The 20,695-nt window shown below is 39.7% G+C and overlaps 1 protein-coding gene across 2 annotated transcripts; it reads left to right on the forward strand.

Moving 5' to 3' along the window:
- Positions 1 to 1,296: 1,296 nt before the first annotated feature.
- On the forward strand, positions 1,297 to 14,977 carry tbx20 (T-box transcription factor 20). 2 transcript variants are annotated; one of them, XM_069175018.1, is made up of 8 exons: positions 1,297 to 1,469; positions 2,481 to 2,718; positions 3,721 to 3,885; positions 5,114 to 5,222; positions 7,807 to 7,965; positions 9,848 to 9,954; positions 12,220 to 12,332; positions 13,129 to 14,977. In XM_069175018.1, the coding sequence occupies exons 1-8, from the start codon at positions 1,340 to 1,342 to the stop codon at positions 13,455 to 13,457; spliced, it is 1,350 nt and encodes a 449-aa protein (XP_069031119.1). In that variant the 5' UTR covers positions 1,297 to 1,339; the 3' UTR covers positions 13,458 to 14,977. The 2 variants fall into 2 exon arrangements, with proteins under 2 accessions (XP_069031119.1, XP_069031118.1); XM_069175017.1 differs by having other exon boundaries at positions 9,848 to 9,924.
- Positions 14,978 to 20,695: the final 5,718 nt, after the last annotated feature.

The following is a 20,695-nucleotide window of genomic DNA, read 5'->3' on the forward strand; positions in this document are numbered from 1 at the left end:
CAAATCTGTAGCACCAAACACCAGCTAATGCATGAAAGTGGCAACGTGCCAGTGAATTCATCCATTTCTGCTGAAGTGAACTGTTGCATTTTCTGGCTGCTACTGTGGCTGCTCAGAGTCCGACTGTTTCTTATAACACACCACAATGTAATGACGAAATATATTAATCGCATTGTCATATATCAGATATTATATTAGGTATGTTGGTATGCGGATGTTTTTGCAATAACAGGGGAGAAAAACTTATTTTTTTTGTCCACGTTACGGATCAGATTTGACAAAAAAAAAAAAAAAAAAGCTTCAGTGTTTTGTTTTTTTCTTCTTCATTTTTTTTCTACTCTCAGTAGGGGATTTTGATTCGGAGAGTAAAGCTGTCGTCTTCATCTCACTGCTGTCAATAATTCTCAAACAGCACCACAAGGCTCCAGGAAAATCTTGGTTGTTGACATTCCGGGTTTGTGGTTCCCAACATGTGGTCTCGGGGCCCTCGAGAGGGCACCACATATACAAAGTAAAGTCCAATGTTTTATTTCCCCCTCCCTAATATTGTGCAATGACACCCAAGAATTACATTTTTCTATCATAACCATATGGTTGTCATTTCCTTCTGTCATCACGTCCCGGCAACAGACGAGCTATAATAATCTCACATTAGTCCTCTACAAACACACTCTCTCTCTCTCTCTGTGTGTGTGTATGTGTGTGTGTGTGTGTGTGTGTGTGTGTGTGTGTGTGTGTGTGTGTGTGTGTGTGTGTGTCTGTGTGTGTGTGTGTGTGTGTGTGTGTGTGTTGGGGTCTTTGACATGAAAAAAAAAAAAAGAAAAGAAAAAAAAAAAAAAAAACCTGACAGCCTGCAGGTTATTTAATTGGCTGCTCGGTATCAGGGCCGCTGTGGGACAGTGGGAGAGTGACGTGGAGGCAGAGGCAGCGATTGGAGGGCAGACAGGAATTATAAGGGGAGGGTGAGCCGGACTGAAGTCTCCCCCAAAGAGCAGCCGGCCCTCAGATCTGGCACCGCGGGACGCGCGCAAGTGTTTGGAGTCAGCCCCCCTTCTGCGCCTTACAGCTTCACCATGAATCCAACGAGACTCCCGACTCGGCAGTGACAAGTGTCTCTTCCAAAGTGGCGAGTATTTGATCCAGTTCAGGGGCCAGAGACCGAGGAGAAGCTGCGCGTATATTTTTCGCTGCCTGTGTCCTTCGCCGGGAGTCCAAAGCAAGGCGGAGCGTTTTCTGGAGGATTTTTTTGTTTTGTTTTGTTTTGTTTTGTTTGTTCTGTAATCAAAAGGGGGAATATTTTGCTTCCAAGTCTTTTTTTTTTTTTTTTTTTTTAACCGACATGGAGTACACGTCATCCCCGAAACCGCAGCTCTCATCCCGGGCAAATGCGTTCTCCATAGCCGCCCTGATGTCCAGCGGGAAGCCCAATAAGGACAAGGAGGCGGAGGAGAACACCATCAAGCCTCTCGGTAAGATGGAAGTCAGATAGAAAACTTTTTCCCGGTTAAATACGAGTTTAGTGGTGCAGTACAGGTGTTAACGGAGCTCGGTAACGCACAACCTTCACGCTGAGGCAAGGAAATATGAGGAGAAGAAGGAATAGAAAATAATAGAACATGTAAGTGTGATAATATGAGAAGAAAATGACTGGGGAAGGAAACACAATTAAATAAATAAGGATGTCAGTCAGTCGAGGCTTGACAATGTGTAAAAGTAAATAATCGGAATAAATACAGTACCAGAAAAATCTATAAAGCATCCTATGATCTAACAAATACCCTTCATTTAGCTTTTAATGTGCAACTTCTGACAATCAAAATGTAAAACTGTTAAACATACTGGTTGAAATAGGCTATTAATACATGATTTTAAACGTAAAAAGTTCAGTTGGTTTGAAGATGATGTAAAATGTTCTTGTTTTACAAATCGTCTGAATTTTACTGGAAATAAATGGTAATGTGATGTTCACTCTCTACCAGAATATTATTTCATAAATTATAAGGAGCTCTTGTGCTATTTGAAGCTTTTATTTTTGCAATGTGTTCCAGTTTTTTTAAATTTTTTATTACATAGATCTATTCAAAATACCTGTTTATTATTATCATTATTATTATTAATATTAATGATAATACCAAATAAAAGCACAGCCAGACATAACAGAGTTAGGCTATTATTATTATTATTATTATTGCCATTTATTTTTTATATTTTGAGTTATATTGTGAAACAGGCTGCTTTCCACTTATGATAAGCATGTTTTGATAGAAGAAAATACCAAATATAAAATGCAGCCAGTTTTTTATTTGGCCTTTCTTTTACATATATAATAACAATATTAGAATGTATGAACCTACATATATATTTTTTTTATTATCAGTTTGCCAGATTTTCCATTCCCTGATGTCAGTAATTAAAAATAAAATGAGACTAATCTTGACTGTATTTTGTGCCTGTTTTCACGTCCTCTCTACCTACAACAGAGCAGTTCGTGGAGAAGTCCTCCTGCAACCAGCAGTCTCTGGCCGACCTGTCCTCTCTGGACGGGCACGGGGACTTCAGCGGGAGCGCGCCCACGGTGTGCACGGAGCCGCTCATCCCCACCAATCCCGGCATCCCCAGCGAGGAGATGGCCAAGATCTCGTGCAGCCTCGAGACCAAAGAGCTGTGGGACAAATTTCACGAGCTCGGCACCGAGATGATCATCACCAAGTCTGGAAGGTTATAAACGGCTGTTTTTTCTTATTATTTTTTATTTATAATTATATATAATTTTAAAAGAGTACATTGGAAAAACAGGGGGGAAGGGAAAAGGGCATACCTGGTAGATCTGATGATAAAGTGAGAAAATAAATCAAATAAATATTAGGCTCCTGAGGCCCTATGTGACAAAAGTCTTCCCTGGGTTTAAAAAAAAATAAATAAATATAAAATTAAGAATAAATCTCTGCAGCTCTCTGTGATTTTTCTTCACACATGAGCAGAAGATCAGAAGACTTCACTACCACGTTGTCAAACGACAGCTACACCTAATGTTTCACTGACCTCAGATCCATCCATGTGTAAAAAAAAAACCCCAACAAAACAAAACACTACAGGTTAAGACCCCGGTGCACACAAGTATATGCACTTCAATTAGGAAAGATAAATATCTCACTATATCACGAGATAAAACTCCATGTCATATATCCTGTAAAGTGTTTTATGCAACATTATATTCTTGCACAATGTCAGCTGCCACCGAGGACAACCAGGTCATGGTGTTTTAACAAACTGCAGAGCTCGTGCAACAAAAACCAATATAGCCTACATGACATGCATTAAAGATGATCATTACAATATTTTCAGACTTTAGCTTATTACTGTTGATAACTTTTGATCCAAGAAAATAAATGTGTCCAACTTTTATTCTGCACCCAAAAAAAAGTCGTATTTTACATTTTAACCACAAATATTATAAGACTATTTATTACTTGTGAATTAGAAATCTTATTATTCGTTTTTTAAAAAAATTTATTTAGACAGACGTCGAGTTAAGTTTCAGGTTAATTAAGCTTAAACAAATATATTCTTGCACAACGAATAGGCTACACTTAAAAATGAATAATATACGAGTAGTAACCCAAATATAATTTAATTCCGCCATAGTAAAACACGTGTACAACTGTCACGCTTTAAGTGTATAGACCTAATACTGATATTAATATAACCTGTCACCATCAGGAGGATGTTTCCGACCATCCGGGTCTCTTTCTCCGGGGTGGACCAGGACTCGAAGTACATCGTGTTGATGGACATCGTCCCGGTGGACAACAAGCGGTACCGGTACGCCTACCACCGCTCCTCCTGGCTGGTAGCCGGGAAGGCCGACCCCCCTCTGCCCGCCAGGTACAGAGACCATGTTCATGTCATATAACAACACGCGGTTTTACAGCTGGCGTAACGACGAGAGTAAATAAAAAATAAAAAAATAAAAAAAATCCAGAAAGAAGTTCGAAAAAAAACCCCAACTAAATAAAAGATGAGGCCAACAGGATTTATTTTCTTTTTTTTTTTTTTTTTACATTGGGCTATTTGTTTAACTTTATTGGGGAACTTACTTAATGATAAAAGGTTGAATTCCAATTTTCTGCCACCTATAAAAAGCATGCAGCTAAAATTAAATGTTTCCTATTTGATGGCATTAGAAAAAAATATGGTGGGATTGCTTTGTTGTTGTTGTTTTTTTTTTTTATTGAACAGATAAACTCGTAAAAAAAAAAAAATTGCCTAAAAAGAAAGAGCAGTGAGTCTCCACCACCGTAATTTAGGAGTAATTAAATAATGTAATATTTACCAGGAAGCCTTTCGGTACCTTCATTCACACGTGCTGATTGAAGTCAGTGTTTTCACTCCACCAGGTCCTGTGCTTTTTCTTTTTCTTTTTCTGAAACGAAGGTTTTTGACAGCAATGAGAACGAATATTGTGTTTTTTCAGTAGCTTTAAAAAAAAAAAAAAAAAAAAAAAAAAAAATATATATATATATATACTCAAAACATTAAAACATTTTAACACAATAACATTTCAAAGAAAGTTCCAGGTTCACTACACATCCGGCAGATTTTCCTGCACTGCTTTGAAACACTAGTTGCTAATTATAAAGTCATGTTGGGGATTATTTAGCCTACTTTTCAAAAAAAGAAATAAAGAAAGAATACCCTGTATACAATCTCCAATATCCATTTAAAATAATAAAAAAAAAACATTTTCAACGTATGTTGCTTTCATGTTCAGGGTTGGTAGGTCACACGTGTGACGTATTTCTCAAAATCCTTTTGCTTTTAATCACATACCTTTTTTTTAAAAAAAAACAAAAAAAACAAAAAAAAAACATTACTCCCCAACACTAAAATATCCTCAAAAATAGTTTAAAAAAATAAATAAATTAAAAAGAAATCCGAATAATTTAACCCTCCCGTTTAGTTTTACTCGGAGACGGTTGCCAAGCAACTCGTTTCGTGTCGCCAGTCAAAGGTGGTTCGCGGCTGCGCGGTGATTGGGTTATGGGACGTTGCCTCTCAGCCAATCAGAGCTCGCTGTGTTCTTCTTCTTCTTCTTCTTCTTCTTCTCCGACAGGTTGTACGTCCACCCGGACTCGCCGTTCACCGGAGAGCAGCTCATGAAGCAAATGGTTTCCTTCGAGAAAGTCAAGCTGACGAACAACGAGCTGGACCAACACGGACACGTGAGCACCGGTTTATTTCTCCCGCTTGTTTTGTCCCGAGGAAAGTAAAACAAACAAACAAACAAACAAACAAACAAACAACACGTCAGGTAGAGCCTATCAATCCTTGTTATAATTATTCAGGTGAAAAAAACCCCCAAAAAACAGCCTTAAGCTAAAGTTTTACAAATCCTTAAATCAAATAAAAGCTCAAATGAATCTAATTTCACTGAACTCAATTTTAAATTTAACTTTGTACTTTGGTTAGAGATTCTGCTTTGTGACTCAAAATTTTATTACGGTAGCCTATAATTGTGCATATTAATCAAAGTGTGTATTTTAAAGTAGCTGCAGGGCTCCACTGTCTCTGTCAGAGATACAAACTTGAAAAGTGAAATTATAGACCTAATTAAATTGCTCCTTTAATCCTACTTTCGGTGAAGACATCATAAACAAGCACCGGCAGGAACCCAAAACACAAAGCAACTTAAAAAAAATAAATTAAACAAATAACGTTTATCCATTTGTAAGCCTCCATAGGAGACAGTCTGGGAAACAAGGTCATTATTATCTTAAAGGGTGTGGTCACTAAGTCTAAGAATAGACTCCTGACTCTATTTTCGTTTTGCTTTAAGGAGAGATACAACATGTACACATCTTTGTTTCAAGAGTACGATCATTTCCCCATTAAATTAAGATTTCCTTTTTTTTTTTTTTTTTTTTTTTTTTTTGAGAAATCCTTAAACACAGAAATAATATTTCCCCATCATTTGATGACCAGACATGTTTTATATAATACTTTTTTTCCTTTATTTTTTAGTTGTTGCTGTCGTTTCTGTGATTCTAGATTATATAAGAGCTGAAACCTGAAAATTAGGAAAAATAAATCTGAAGCAAAGCGCAACAACAAACACCCGTCTGCTGATTAATTCATGATATTTATGTTTTGACTTGAGACACATAAATTAATGAATGAATGAAATAATTATGTAAGCTGTTGCTTGCTCATTTTTTAATGCAGAGGTAACCTTTAAAAAGTAAATCGTGTTAAAATAATCATTAAAAATATAAGTGACACACACAAAACATGCTAAAAACTGAAAATTATTGTGACTAAATAATTCTTTTCTTTGCATTCTTATGCAGAAATATTGTTGAACCTTTTGGGTCGTCTGCATCCCTTCATCCCGTACAACTCTGCAGTCAGTTATCTGTATGACACATTACATTTTTTTTTGTTTTCATCATACTCGATAATTACTGGCCTGAATCAGGAAGACAAATATAAACATTTTCCTGGGCTGCAGCCAGACGAGAACGATTGTGGAGGAAAAATTGTCAACCTGCTAACAACTTTATCTGTTCACACTCTTCTCAATCACAGCATCCCTCGCTCAGCGTTTGTACTCTTCTTCTCTACATCCCTCTCTGTTACTTTACAAACTTGTTTTTCCCGCCTTCTTAATTTACAATTTAAATCAGCTGGATGTGGATTTTATTTTGAAAATATGTGAAACGCTGAACAAAGATGGAAGCAAAGCAAAATGCCGGGCTTTTTTTTTTTTTTCTTCATTATTACAATATTTATTATTTTGGTGGCTGGTTATTAGCAGCATTTTAATATATTTATGAAATGTAAAATATCAGGAACGATAACATTAAGCTGCCGCATATAAAATATAAAAAAATTATCATTTGGCCGTAAGGTCCGGCCCGTTTAGTGTGGAGCTTTTGTCATCAGGAAAATTTCGATTATATTAATATATAACAATTTCAGGACTTCTCATTCATTCTGATTGAAAAAGATTGAAAGTTAAATCTTGACTTTAAGCAATTTTGTATTTTTTTTTTCATCACCTGAAACAGAATCTTTTGATTTAATTCCTGTTGCAATGTTGGCAGATTAATTGAATCAAACTATTAAATATTATGTATTTACAGATATCTTACGTTATCTCTTAAAGTCCTACTTCTTAACATTTTACTGAGATTAAGCCACCGACTAAAAGAGCCGTACTTTCCCTGAGCATTTTAAATAATAATATCTTATCTATGAAAGGACATAAAAATAAGGTGCGAGTCCGTCTGTGGTTTCCTACTGAAGAGGAAATATATAAATATATATATTTATACATATAAATATTTTTAAGTCTGTAAAGGATATAGTGCATTTTGCTGGGGACTATTTTCAGCTGCCGATTAATATGCGTTTGGTGTGTTAACGGATATTTCCAGGGGCAGGAGTGTGTGTGTGTGTGTGTGTGCGTGTGTGTGTGCGTGTGTGTGTGTGTGTGTGTGTGCGTGTGTGTGTGTGTGTGTGTGTGCGTGCGTGTGTTTGGGATCGAATGAAAATAAACTGCAGTGTGCGTTTTCATGACTGAACACGTCGACCGGTGCAAAACAGACGACGACGGAGCTCTTTGAAAGATGATTTTAGTCTTTTTCTTCAAAACCTAAACGATCCCTTTGAAATAGTTTCCAGCAGACGTTTTTATCTCGATGTGCTCTGTCACAGTCCCCCTCTCCCCCTCTCTCCCCCTCTCTCCCCCCACCACCACCTCCACCACGTACTGTACGTCATCTCTGTCCTCCCCCCTCTCTGCAGATCATCCTCAACTCCATGCACAAGTACCAGCCGCGGGTCCACATCATCAAGAAGAAGGACCACACCGCCTCGCTGCTCAACCTCAAATCCGAGGAGTTCCGCACCTTCGTCTTCGTGGAGACCGTCTTCACCGCCGTCACGGCCTACCAGAACCAGCTGGTGAGTGGCCGGCGTGGGGTCGAACGGCAGGAACAGGGAAAAGGCACGAGCTCCGTCTAAGTAGCTGTTCTGGAGCTCGTTGGAGTTGTGCTGATTAAGCACTTTTAATCAGAATCGGCTTTATTGGCCAGGTATGTTTACACATACAAGGAATTTGACTCCGGTTGTAACTTGTTCTCTCGGTGTGCAAAAGACAAAACGAAAAACAGACAGACGTAAACAAACATTCATGCTTTTTAAGTCGAGAATGAAAGGAGGAAGAATCAAGGGATACGATGTGAAAGCTCCAGAAACTAACCGCGCATTTATAAACTCACGAGATCCAAAACGCAAACGACGATACGATAAAACCAACGTCAGTATCGGTAAATAAAACCGGATTTCTCCCGAAGACTCGACCGTCTGAGCTTTAGACTGAAACTCTCCCCGTTTTGAGGAAAAAAAACAACAAAATATGTCCCTTTTACATGAGGATGCACGGAACCAGAAACCCTGTGAGCTTCCATCTCATTTTTTTTTTTAGTGCATATATGGACTAAATCAATGTTACTTAAATTTATATAAAAGGACTTAAATACGTAGGATTTCTTAAAATTACAACAGTGGTAACAGTCTAACTGGCTTCCTATCTGAGGAAAAAAATCATGCTAACACTTTTCTGCAGCGCCCCCTGGTGGGCAGATACTACAACCTACGCTTAGCTAGATCGATAGATAGGTCGATAGATAGATCGATAGATCGATCGATAGATAGATAGATGGATAGATAGATAGATAGATAGATAGATAGATAGATAGATAGATAGATAGATAGATAGATAGATAGATAGATAGATAGATAGATAGATAGATAGATAGATAGATAGATACTTTATTAATCCCCAAGGGGAAATTCTTTCGCTACAGCAGCATTTATAGATACAAGAAAGAAATAAAATAACAGTAAAAAATGTTAAATATAAAAATGCACAGTATATACAATAAAATAGAGTATAATAAAATATAATAATTCAATTAAAACTAACTAAACAATAGTGCAATGTTTTTTTAAATTTTTTTTTTATATCTAAACAACCAAGAAAAACAGACAACGGTGTTATTGTTGTGATTACTGTATTATACATGCGGAACATGTTGCTCATTGACCAAAAAAAAAAGGGTTGTTTCATACAACTACAGTTTTTTTTTGTTGTAAATCAGTGGGAACATATAAACTGAAATTACACGTTTATAGGTACTATTGTTGTTTCTTAATTAATCAAACTATTGTAAAAACAATAGCCCGCTTTTATATCAACCTGCAATTTGCTTTGCTTGTTTACAAGAAGTGTGGGAAACCAGCAAGAGATTTGTAATTTATATATATATTTTTTTACCATAATAGAAAGTTCAAATTCAATGTCCGGCATTTTTTTATGGAGTTAAAGAGATTTAAAAGTACAAGTGTCTCCTTTCAGTTTAAGTACTTAACCAGGGTTCTGTCATGTCTATGATTACAGAATTATAATGAATTCAGCTTTTAATAGAGGGATGTGAAGTGAAAGCTGAAGGGAATTCAACTATTTGACAACTGGTCCTGAAAACATGGTTTCAGATCTTTTAGTGTTTTGTCTACAATATTAAATATTCATGGCAAAAAAAACAAGTTAAAGTACAGTAGGAGGCACATTAATAGCAAATTAACACGTAAAAAGCTTGAAATCCCGTTTTTTATTTTGCGTTTCGTATCGTCATGGTAACGAGCTGCACGAAGGGGCACGTCGAAGAAACCGAGCGAGGGGAAAAAAAAAAACGACAGAAAAAATTAAGAAAAAGCGAAGTTTAAAAAAAAGACGACTGACTCGTTTCTCTCTCCGTGTTGTTTTGTTGTTTTTTTTTTCCAGATAACCAAACTGAAGATCGACAGCAACCCGTTCGCCAAAGGTTTCCGGGACTCGTCGCGGCTGACGGACATGGAGAGGTACAGGGGATTCTGGGTCCTGCACTGTTTGTTTACCTCCGTGACCCGACGATAAAACTAAACAACAAAGAGTTAGATATGAAGCCACGGCGTTTATTCATCTCTGTTTTTGTGTGAAACATGAATCCATCCTTCTTTCTGTCGTTTCATTCACATCTTTTCTTTGACTTCACTCCTTCCATCCCCGACATTCACTTTTTTCCCCGTACTACATCTTTTCCATTTTTTTATTTTGTATTCCCTCTTTCTCTCCCATCCTTCGTGTTTTATTTCCCGTATCGTCTTTTTGTTTTCTTTTGACCTACTTTTCCGTCTCTCTTCATATAGAATCTTCTCTTCCCCTTCTGGTCTTTTCCTTTGTTTTCTTCTTCTTTTTTTTTTTTTAACTTTTATTCTTTCTGCACCTTTTTCTCTCCATCTTTATTTTATTTCAGGTATTCCTGTCCTTCAAACTCTTCTCCTTAACTTTTTGTTTTTCTCTTTCCTTTCACATTTTCTCTCTTCTCTCCTTCTTTGTCATTCCTTTCGCTCGTCTTCTCTTTCTTAGTTTTTTGACTTTCTTCATTGTCGTCTTTCTTTCTTTTCCTTCTTCTTCAATTCCTCTGTTTCTCCTTCTGTTATTTCTTTCTTATCTTTGGCCTTTTCTGTATTTTCCTCATTTCTTCCTCCCACATTGTCCCCTCTGTCTCCTGCCTTCGTACTCTTTGTGTCTTTCTTTCCCGCCCTAGTTATATTTCACTATAATTGTGCATAAACAAAACAAGTCTCACACACACACAAACACACACACACACACACACAGTTGCAAATCCCCCTCTACAGGATTTTTTTTTTATGGACGCTGCCAAAACACACACTTCTCGTAATGCCCGATTCCGGTACTACGGCCAAAATCAGCTGACAAAATCAAACCATCAGCCCATTTCCTTCAATCAAACATCCCAAACAGAGACCGCCGAAAACACAGCCAGACACCCCCCCGCCCCCATCACCTCCTCCCCCACCTCCTCCTCCTCCTCCTCCTTCTCTGTCTTTCTCTTTTTGAGGGCTGTGAATTAGACCTGATCAATTGATCTTCGGGAGCTGCAGAAATCACATTAGTCTGGAGTCGGCCACTGCACTAAAACACACTGTAATTCAATCGGCCGCAGTGACTGATCGAAACCAGCATGCCCCGCCCCCCCCTCCCCCTCCGCCTTGCATTGTGGGAGTCCGCTGTGGCCTCTGCGCCGGAGGGGCCCGACGCTGATAAAAACACACACATTTGTACTCCTCTGCTGACAGATATTGCACTTTCCTAACCTAATTGGAGGAGGAGGAGGAGGAGAAGGAGGAGGAGAAGGAGGAGGGAGGTCGCTGCAGGGGGAGGGAGGAGGAGGAGGAGGAGGAGGAGGAGGAGGGGGTAGGGCGGCCGCTAATGTGGACGCATGGCTCTCATGATGCAGACTACTTGGCCTGTACACACACACACACACACACACACACACACACACACAACCTCCCCCACCAACAATTTGTGTCACTGTGTTTGAGAAGTGCTGTCTGACAAGACTCAAATGAGCTAATGCACTTTTAGGGATACTAAACACACACACACACACACACACACACACACACACACACACACACACACACACACACTCCAAAATCTACATGCACAGCGGGAAGCGGAAACACACAATCTGATATGTCGGCAAAAAACAAAACAAGCCTGTTAACAAAAAACATCTCATAAATACACAGAAATATTCAAAAGGGAAGAAAAACGTAGTTTCTAGAACGTTACACTGAAATCTGAGCCGTCATTCACCGACACCGACAGCCGTCAAAATATGGGACATAATGAGACTGTAATGTGTCGAAATTAATTTTTAAATGACAAATAAAGGGTTTCAGGTCATGTAAATAGATGGGGGGGAAAAAAAGTCAATAGTATTTTTGAGGTCTCAATTTCTCCAATAACTTCTAAAATATGTGAATATAACTGTTAAAAAAAACTTTTGAAGCATTGTATTTCCTTTCACGTTGTCAGATATTGTTGCTCTCCTGGTTGCAAAAATGTTCAAAGTAATCTAATCTACAACAGATCAAGTGCAACTATTTCAGAGTGTTTCCTTTGTTTTGTTTGCAAATATTAGAATATAAAAGTGAAATCTGCATGCGTCAATAGTCCGTACAGATATCGTAGAAAAAGCGCCACGGATTTAACAGTCCGGATGCATTTCTACAAAATAAGTAGCTAAAATGAAAGAAAGAGATTTATTTTGGGGTTTTTCTCTTCGGCTTCCGCTGCAGGGAAAGTGTTGAGAATCTGATCCACAAGCACTCGTACGCCCGATCCCCGATCCGAACCTACACCGGCGACGAGGAGGGCCTGGGCGAGGACGGACACGCCACACACAGCAGAGGTGAGCGGCGACTACACACACACACACACACACGCACACGCACACAAACGTCAACACCGACCACCGACACAGGACGTGAAACCAACAGCGTGCCGGTTTGTGTTCAGTTAGAAAATATAGTTGTTGTTTTCTTTTTTTTTTTTGAGGAAAAAAAATAAAAAAGCCTCTAATTTTCTCAAACTGTTGTTTTAACTTAATTTGACTAAAACAGAAGTAAATATTATTTTTATTTGAGGAACAAATTTCTGCTTGTTGACGACTTAAATTTGGTCGTAGACCTCATATCTGTCCAATATGGGTATTAACGATAAATACATAAGAATACTGTATATATCAGTATGAGTTATACTGTATAGTGTATGCGCAGTATATGAAAAATACACACGGTGCAGTAATAATACGTGAAGTATGTAAAACAGAAATGGAAGAGAATATTAATATATATTATATACTGTAGTGTATTAATTCATAACATTGTTCTTTTTTTTTAACTATAGTGATATAGGTATTATAATTAAAGATTACATCGCCGTGCGACTTCTTGGACTCCCGTTCCCATGGTAACAATAATACTGATAAAACATAATCAGGGACGTGGAGCCGGTTTATCGGCTTTCTTTACAACGATGAGTGTCATTTTTTTTGGGACGATGTCAGAGCTCTACGACACGATGGAAAACAGTTTAGATTCTTTTTTTTGGAAGTAAATTCGAGTCTTATCCAAAAAAAACCCAAAAAACAAAACAATTTTCACGCCGCCCTAATATTTACGTTCGTCCTCTCCTTTTTCCTGCAGGTTCGGCGTTCACCGCCTCGGACAACCTCTCCCTGAGCTCCTGGGTCACCACCGCCTCGGGCTTCTCGGGCTTCCAGCACCCGCAGTCCCTGACGGCGATGGGCGCCGGCGCCGCCTCCCTGCCCCACCCCATCCAGGGCTCGCTGCCCCCCTACAGCCGGCTGAGCATGCCGCTGACGCCCACCGCGCTGGCCGGCACCATGCAGGGCAGCGGGCCGGCCTTCCCCTCCTTCCACATGCCCCGCTACCACCACTACTTCCAGCAGGGGCCCTACGCCGCCATCCAGGGACTCCGCCACTCCTCCACCGTCATGACGCCCTTCGTATGACTCCGCCCCCGGTGGTGGGTGGGAGGAGACTCGGCCCGACCTCGCTCGTGACGCTCGCCCCTGACCCAGCGCAACACGCTACTTCTCCACTGCGGCTCCATCACTCCTCATCCAGTTTGTATTCAACCCCCCCACCCCCACCCCACCCTCCAACCCCACCCCCGCTCCGGTCCTTGTAAATAGTTCCCCAGCTGTGAGAGCGAGCCGATCGCGGGCGACGACGCCACGAGGAAGCGGCGCGCTGACGGCGAATCCGACACGGACTACAGCGCCCTCCTCTGGACCTGCGGAAACACCAGCAGATCCCTGCGTGCTTTCTACGAACACTTCGGAGACACTGTACAAACACCTAACACCTCAACACGAACTATAAAACCATAAAGATAACAGGAGCATGTTTGAAAATCGGCCCTTGAAGAACAGAAAGTGGATCCTCGACTCATTTCCAAAAAAACGTAGCGTATAAAGACCCTGCCTTCCCCCCTTTAGACATTTTAACGGTTGCTAATGGCGACAGGGTTTCCACCGAGGCTTTAAAGATGGCCGTGTGATCCCGTGGACACGTCTGGACACCGAGGTCCAGTCTGGACATTTTTCGAGAACGGCAGCCATATGTACAGTTCACAGTTACACCTCGAGAATATCACGTCCAAAAAAAACAACAACAACAAAAAAAAAACGTACGTTAAAAAAAAAAAACATTGTACAAAGACGAACGTGCTACATTTACTCATAGGAACGTTTTCACTGTAGGACACGCATAAAGAAAAAACAAAAAAAACAAAAAAAAAATCATAGGACGCATGCTGATCGCAGTAGACGAACACAGGGTAAACTTTAAATGGAGGGATGTGGGATGAGTGAGCTCATCTGTGGAGGGGCGAAGGATCTTTGTTTTGTTTGAAGGCCCGGTCACACCACTCATTAAATCAATCCATCTTCATCGAAGCGGTGGATTTGCTCGCGGGGCAGCGCGTCCACCCTGGATATATTCGGAGAACGGGATAGCTGCCGCCGAACTGTCCCGGTGGCCAATCATGGTATCGCAAGAAAACAAAAACATTTAGCCTGTGACGTGGTTATCAAGCGCCATGTCGTTTAGCATGTCAATCCTTTTATTTTTGTTTTATATTGCCAGATCAAAGAAGCTTAACTTCAGGGAAAATAAATTTAAAAAAAAATAACCAAAAAACCCTCAAGGGAAATAACTAATACAAAAAAAACTGTAAAATATAAAAGTTACAATCCTCATTGAACTGCCTACCAACTAGAAAAACAACTACAATGGCGTCCAGGCAAATGTTTAGTTAGCTAGTAAGTAATAACTCACACGGGTTAAATATTTAACCAGATAAATAGGAAACATAAATGTACTTTTAATTTAGCTAGACCACAACAAAAGAGAGTCAAGTCCGAACCAAACAGCCCAAAGCTAAATATCTATTTACAAGTAGGCTAATAAGCTTGCCAACAGTTCATTTGCTTAAAAGATTTTTTTTTTTTAACTAATTTATACTTAAAACAGCAGTAAATACGAAGAAGCTAATTCTGACAGCCTGCTTGCTATCATGTTAGCTGTTAGCTCGACAGTTAGAATAGTTTACTCGCTCTTCGAATTGTCCTTCACGGGAAAAAAAAAACATTTCAGACGACACGTCGTACAAACCAGCTCTTTTTGACCACAACTTGAATTCGATTTCACGAAGACAACGTTTTGCCGGGTGACTTTCTGGTGTGACCGGGCCTCAACTCTGAGCAGTTCGAAGACATCTGTTTCTAAAAAGAGCCATATTTAAATTCACTATTTTCATTCAGTCGAGTAAGTGGAGGTCTTGTTTTCTAACTGGTTGAATTTGAACACGTCGGTCGTGAACGGTCGGCTGCAGGCGCCACCGAGCTGATTCACGGCCGCGCCGGCAGCGTGTCGACAAGGCGTCCACACTTGGAAATAATGACTCTCATTTAAAGGAAAGGGGAAAGAGGGAGGATGCCGGGAGCTGCAGTAGTCGGTGACAATAACTCACCGGGAGAGGAATTTATTTAGGAATTTACAAAGAAATACAAATACAAGCAGCTCAGGTTCGGTCGTCACCTGGAGTGACAACTTTTGATGAAGCTACGCCACTAAAACGCTTCATTTTAAGTCCCACAAACTAAGAACTACACCGATAAGTGATCCCGGACCATTTCTGGACTGACGGGACCTCAAGATGTGTCCGTGTTGGTGTTTATGTGGAGAAGAAACTGACTGCCGTCCAAAAGAAATTGACAAAATATTCACTGTTATAAAATGTCAGAAAATGGCTGAATGTGACGCATTTAAAAAGCCTAAATATATTCAGTTTAATATCATGTTTCAAACATTAAGGAAAGCATGAAATCTTCACATTTGTTAAGCTACAATTACTTTATTGTGAAAGTAGCTGTTGGATAATTATATTTAATAATTTATGCAAAACATTATTAAAAAGAAAGATAATTTGAAGGACCCTTACCAAAAAAAAAAAAGTTTCTTTATGAAAACTGTGAAAATTCAGTTTTAATCATTTTGCAGTAAATACATTAAAAAAAAAAAAAAAAAAAAAAAAAAAAAAAAGTTGGATTTGTTCAAACTGTGTTTTGATTCACTTCTGTTTAACTCTAAAGTTGAATCATATTGTAAAGATGAATATGAAAATAATCCTACAACAGTGGTGGATCATTCACAGGAATAGGACACCGATTCAACTGATTTTGATGGAGTTTTTTTGGTCACATTCACGCACAAAATCAAAATTCCTCCTTCAGCATTATAAAATTATTATAAAATACATCAATGGGGTGTTGGCTTCATCGAAGGTGTCACTTCGAACGCTGTTCTGTGGCTGCATGACGATCAGAGCAAAAAGCATCTTTAAAATTATTCTGACATCTAAAAAAAAAAAAAAAACGTCCCAGTTTGACTCGTTTTTGCTTTAGAAATCAAATTTGAGTCGGTTTTCTGATGTACAGCCTGAACTGAATGCTGATTTGTGTAAATGTTACACTTCACTTTCACTTCTGAGTCTCCACTCACCACTGAAAATAATTTCTATAAATAAAATGTTTTGTTCCCTTTTGTATGCCATAATCTGAATACGACACCCAAGGAGATTGTGTTTTTGATGATTTTTTTTTTTTTTTTTAAGTGCAATATATTTATTTTGCTCTCTGGAAACAATGTGTAAAATGTACTATGCCGCATCTAAAAAACAAACAAACAAAAAAAAAATAGTTATTTGTAAACCATGAGAAATATATATATCACCACCCGATCACCTGAGTTTTTTTTTCACTGACTGAAAATATGTTTTCTCTTTGTCATAAATAAATCAAAACATGACATTATTTTCAAGAACAAAGGTGACATACACTTATTAATTCAAGTTTCTGTATTACCAGTAAATGTTCTTATTCCTAAACTAAAACACATTTTTTTTCCTCTTGATCGAAGATGCTTCAGGATGTCCTACAGCACCACCTAGTGGTCATCCTATATCATGTCCTCAGTTCATACAGACAATATTTTACAAGATGGAACTGAAACTCCTGCAGCTGAAGCTGAATCCATGTTACAAGCTTCATGAGTCTGAATGAAAACTCTTTTACACATTTATTTCAGAATTTTAAGGTTTACTTTTGAAAAACCTTTGCAATATTTTGTCTGCGGAGAATTTCAGACTTCATATGATCAATTTATACTTTTATTTATTCTCAAAGCATTTTTAAACTGCTATAATCTGTATCAGTCAAGGCTGCGAACTATGACACACAATTCAACTGTCAACATGCCAGCAATTCGTTTTTTTTTCCCTTTAAATATTAAAATTTGCCAGTAAAGTTTAAATGAGAAGGATACAACCTTTGAATAATGGGGAACTGGTCCATCTTAGTTTAAAACTGGAATATTCCTCAGACTACAGTTAAATAACAATACAATAATAATTAACTAAACATGGACGAGGTCAGCCAAAAATAAAACTGAGTAGCTAAAACATCTGTAGGTTTATAAGTTTCATTTGTTCGGGACATGAATTAAACAGTCTGGAGCAAAACGGTTATTTAAAAAAAACAACAAAAAAAAAACAGCGAGACAACAGCCCAGCTGTGACCAATGAAATTAACGATGTCACCGTTTAATTCAAGTGAAACTGAAGCCGCTAAATGAAACTCAGATGACATTAATTTTACACCCGTGATTTCTCCAACTGAGTCAAAATGAAAAGCGAAGTGAAAAAGGTCCGTTATAACTGAAATAAAGGTCGTTTAACGTTAAGGGGGAACGTCAAGCTGATTATTAATTACACAGGACGTCGTACGGGATCTATAACGGCCGGCTCTCGGTGATATGGGCTACATCAGCAGTAAAAAATACTGCCCTGTATAAAAGAACATTTTCATGTTTCATGTTTTGACTTGTCACTGGATGGAAAATAAAGGTGTTATTAATAACAAATTAAGTTTTGTGGAAACACAAATGGAAAGAAGTTGAAGTTTCTTGTGCTTAACCTGGTTTTCCGCAAACCTGAAAATGCTAACTCGGATGTAAAAAAAAAAAAAAAAGGTATATAAACATATCATAATGTCTGACCAGTCTCTGCCACGTGTTCAGAGATTAGTCCGTAAAAGAAACAACAGGATGCTCACCGTGACCGATCCAGGTGTTATAGTTTAATTGACTGCTGTTGGTTTGGGTTTCGTTAACCGTAAGAAAAATGTTCAATAACACCAGATTATAGACTGTATATAAAAAAAAGAAATTAGGCCGATGTGGAAGCTGCGATACCACCGATGGCCACCAGAGGTCAGCTCCAAAAAGCCTCCATAGACTATTCTGGCTGTAAATTTGAAAATACTCTCATCATTTAATTCGAAAATAAACCTCAAAAAGTTGTGTTTTTATGGGGGCGTGTCTGTTTGATTGACAGGCCCGTGGTGCAGTCAGGTTACGGCCATCTGTGGGCGGGACGCAGTGACGTCGGGGTTTTCGATCAGATGGAGTCAGATCCTCGGCTCGCCGCCAAATATGGTCGCTTCCTGCCCCGAACCGCTCGGTAGCAAGATGGCGCCGGCCAAACGTTTAACTGAAGACATCTCTTTTAAACAGGAAGAGGGGACAAGTGAAACAAATTGGACGATAATCAGTGACTCAACAACCTCGGGGAGGTGTTCAAGTACTGAAGCTGACTTCTGTCGAGGTTACTTCTCTCCGTTGATCGTAGCATAATGTTCTGCAGAGCTAACAGACCCTGCAAGCGAAAGGCATTAAAAGTCTCTTTAAACGGGAACATTTCAACGTTGTTCATTTTCATTTTAGTCATCCTGCCGACGCTTTTACGAAGGGAATCGGAGAATACGAGTAAAACGCCACGCTCGATGTCGACGGTCAAATGGGTCGATAAAAAAAAAAAAAAATGTCATTCCTAAAAATAAAATGAAATAAAAAACAAACGTGACGTCCGAAAAGGAAATCAGCTCAAAATAAACTTCTGTCACTCTCAGCTAACGTCTTCAATCACAATCCACAGCCTGGGAAACGCACCCGGATGGGCGTTATTGAGTCTGGTGCGCACAAACACACACACACACACACACACACACACACACACACACACACACACACACGCACACACACACAGCAGTCTATCACCAAAACCATCACCCGCCACCGCAGACGAACTGACGGATCGATGGCTCGGACGTTAGTCACCGTTTTCACCAGGAAGAAGGCCCCACTTCGGCCCCGATAAGAATCAGTTACATCCTTCGAAAATAAATAAATAAGCAAATAAATAACATCCAGCGTTGGCTCTGATCGGATTAAAGGGGGAGAGGGGAAGGGCAGGACGAGCCGCTGTGAGGTATGGCCCAACAAATTGGAGCTAACAGTCGGGCCGGAGAGTCCATTTTGGGGCATAATTTACACAGTGAGGAGCATGAGCTGAATCTAATGTCATTTCCATCAATTTTGCATTTTGGCCCTTTTTTTTTTTTTTTTTTTTTTTCCTCCCTCCGTCCTCCTTCTGGCTTTTAGCGGTCGTTGTGAATCGTCTGGCGGAGGACAGCCGGCGAAGCATTACAATGTCAGTGGTGCGGGGGTGGAGGAGGGAGTGGGGGGTGGGGGGGGCATTTAGCAGCGTAGCGAGAGGTGGTTCTTTATGACGTGGTGACCGGCCGCGGCGTTCGTCCACCGCTGCACCATCTTGCAAATGGCTAACGATATGCTAATAGGTTAAGAGTACAGAATCGTGCCCCCCCCCCCCACCACCCTCCACCACCCTACCAGACGAGCCACTTAATGGATGTTTTTTTTTTGTTTTTTTTATCTGCAGGTCGAGAGTCTCATCAGCCGCAATCTCCACCCCACGACAAGACGTGCCAAGTCAAATTTTACGATAAAAGTGCTTTTAACAGAAACGGGGGCCACGAAGTGCTTCGGGCGGGACGAAGGACGCAAAACACGCCGGGGAGGGAGGGGGGAGGGGGGGGGGTTTCGCGGCGAAATGCGAAACCCGTTGGCAAACGATGGGGGAAGAAAGTAAAATCGTTTTAGAGGAAAATCCACCTTGAAAGCAAAGTTGTCCGAGGACGAGCGGAGACGACGGGACGTCCTGACGGGAGATCGAACTAATTTCGGTTCCGGCAGCGCGATCGGTCGGATTTCTGTTTTTTTCAAATCTGACGTCGAGGCCGCCGCTCTCCACGTAGTCTGATCTGCTCTGTTTATTTAATTACACCTGTATTACGCATTTATTTCCATTTTTTGTTTTTTTTTTCCATTTCAAAAGGTTTTTTGTTCCTTTAAATTCATCAGACTGCTTCGAAAATCATTAGTTGTTACAGATTAAACTCCAAAACGATGACCGATCCAGAATATCCAGAATATACGCAACGTTTCAAAAGGCCATTCTTCCCAAAACGTACTCGACGGGCGGTTCAGACCAGTTCGTACCTCAGGGAGCGTTTCAGAAGCAAAGTGTTTTGTCCGCCCGCTTTTCATCCGTTTGTTTTCTTGATTTTTGTGCTTCTGGCGGGTAAATCTATTAGTTCGCTGTGTTTTAGTCGTTACAAACGTTTAATCTTTTCATTATTGCGTCACTACTTCGCATTTCTTGTCCTACCAGAATGACAAGACGCGGGTAGACGTCGATGTCGTGATTTGATGTACGATCAGAAGTTCGCACACGGCGTTTTATTTTGAAAACCGAACGTATAAATAA

Source organism: Embiotoca jacksoni, unplaced genomic scaffold (assembly GCF_022577435.1).
Source record: "Embiotoca jacksoni isolate LCO1_2020_lvr unplaced genomic scaffold, fEmbJac1.0.p SCAF_63, whole genome shotgun sequence".
NCBI classification, from domain to species: domain Eukaryota; kingdom Metazoa; phylum Chordata; class Actinopteri; family Embiotocidae; genus Embiotoca; species Embiotoca jacksoni.

What these genes read in the sequence shown, in the direction of transcription:
- tbx20 (XM_069175018.1), top strand. Translation starts at nt 1,340, where the DNA reads ATGGAGTACACGTCATCCCCGAAACCGCAGCTCTCATCCCGGGCAAAT. An exon ending in GAACACCATCAAGCCTCTCG is followed by an intron (nt 1,470 to 2,480) that starts GTAAGATGGAAG and finishes TACCTACAACAG; the next exon opens with AGCAGTTCGTGGAGAAGTCC. An exon ending in TTCTGGGTCCTGCACTGTTT is followed by an intron (nt 9,955 to 12,219) that starts GTTTACCTCCGT and finishes CTTCCGCTGCAG; the next exon opens with GGAAAGTGTTGAGAATCTGA.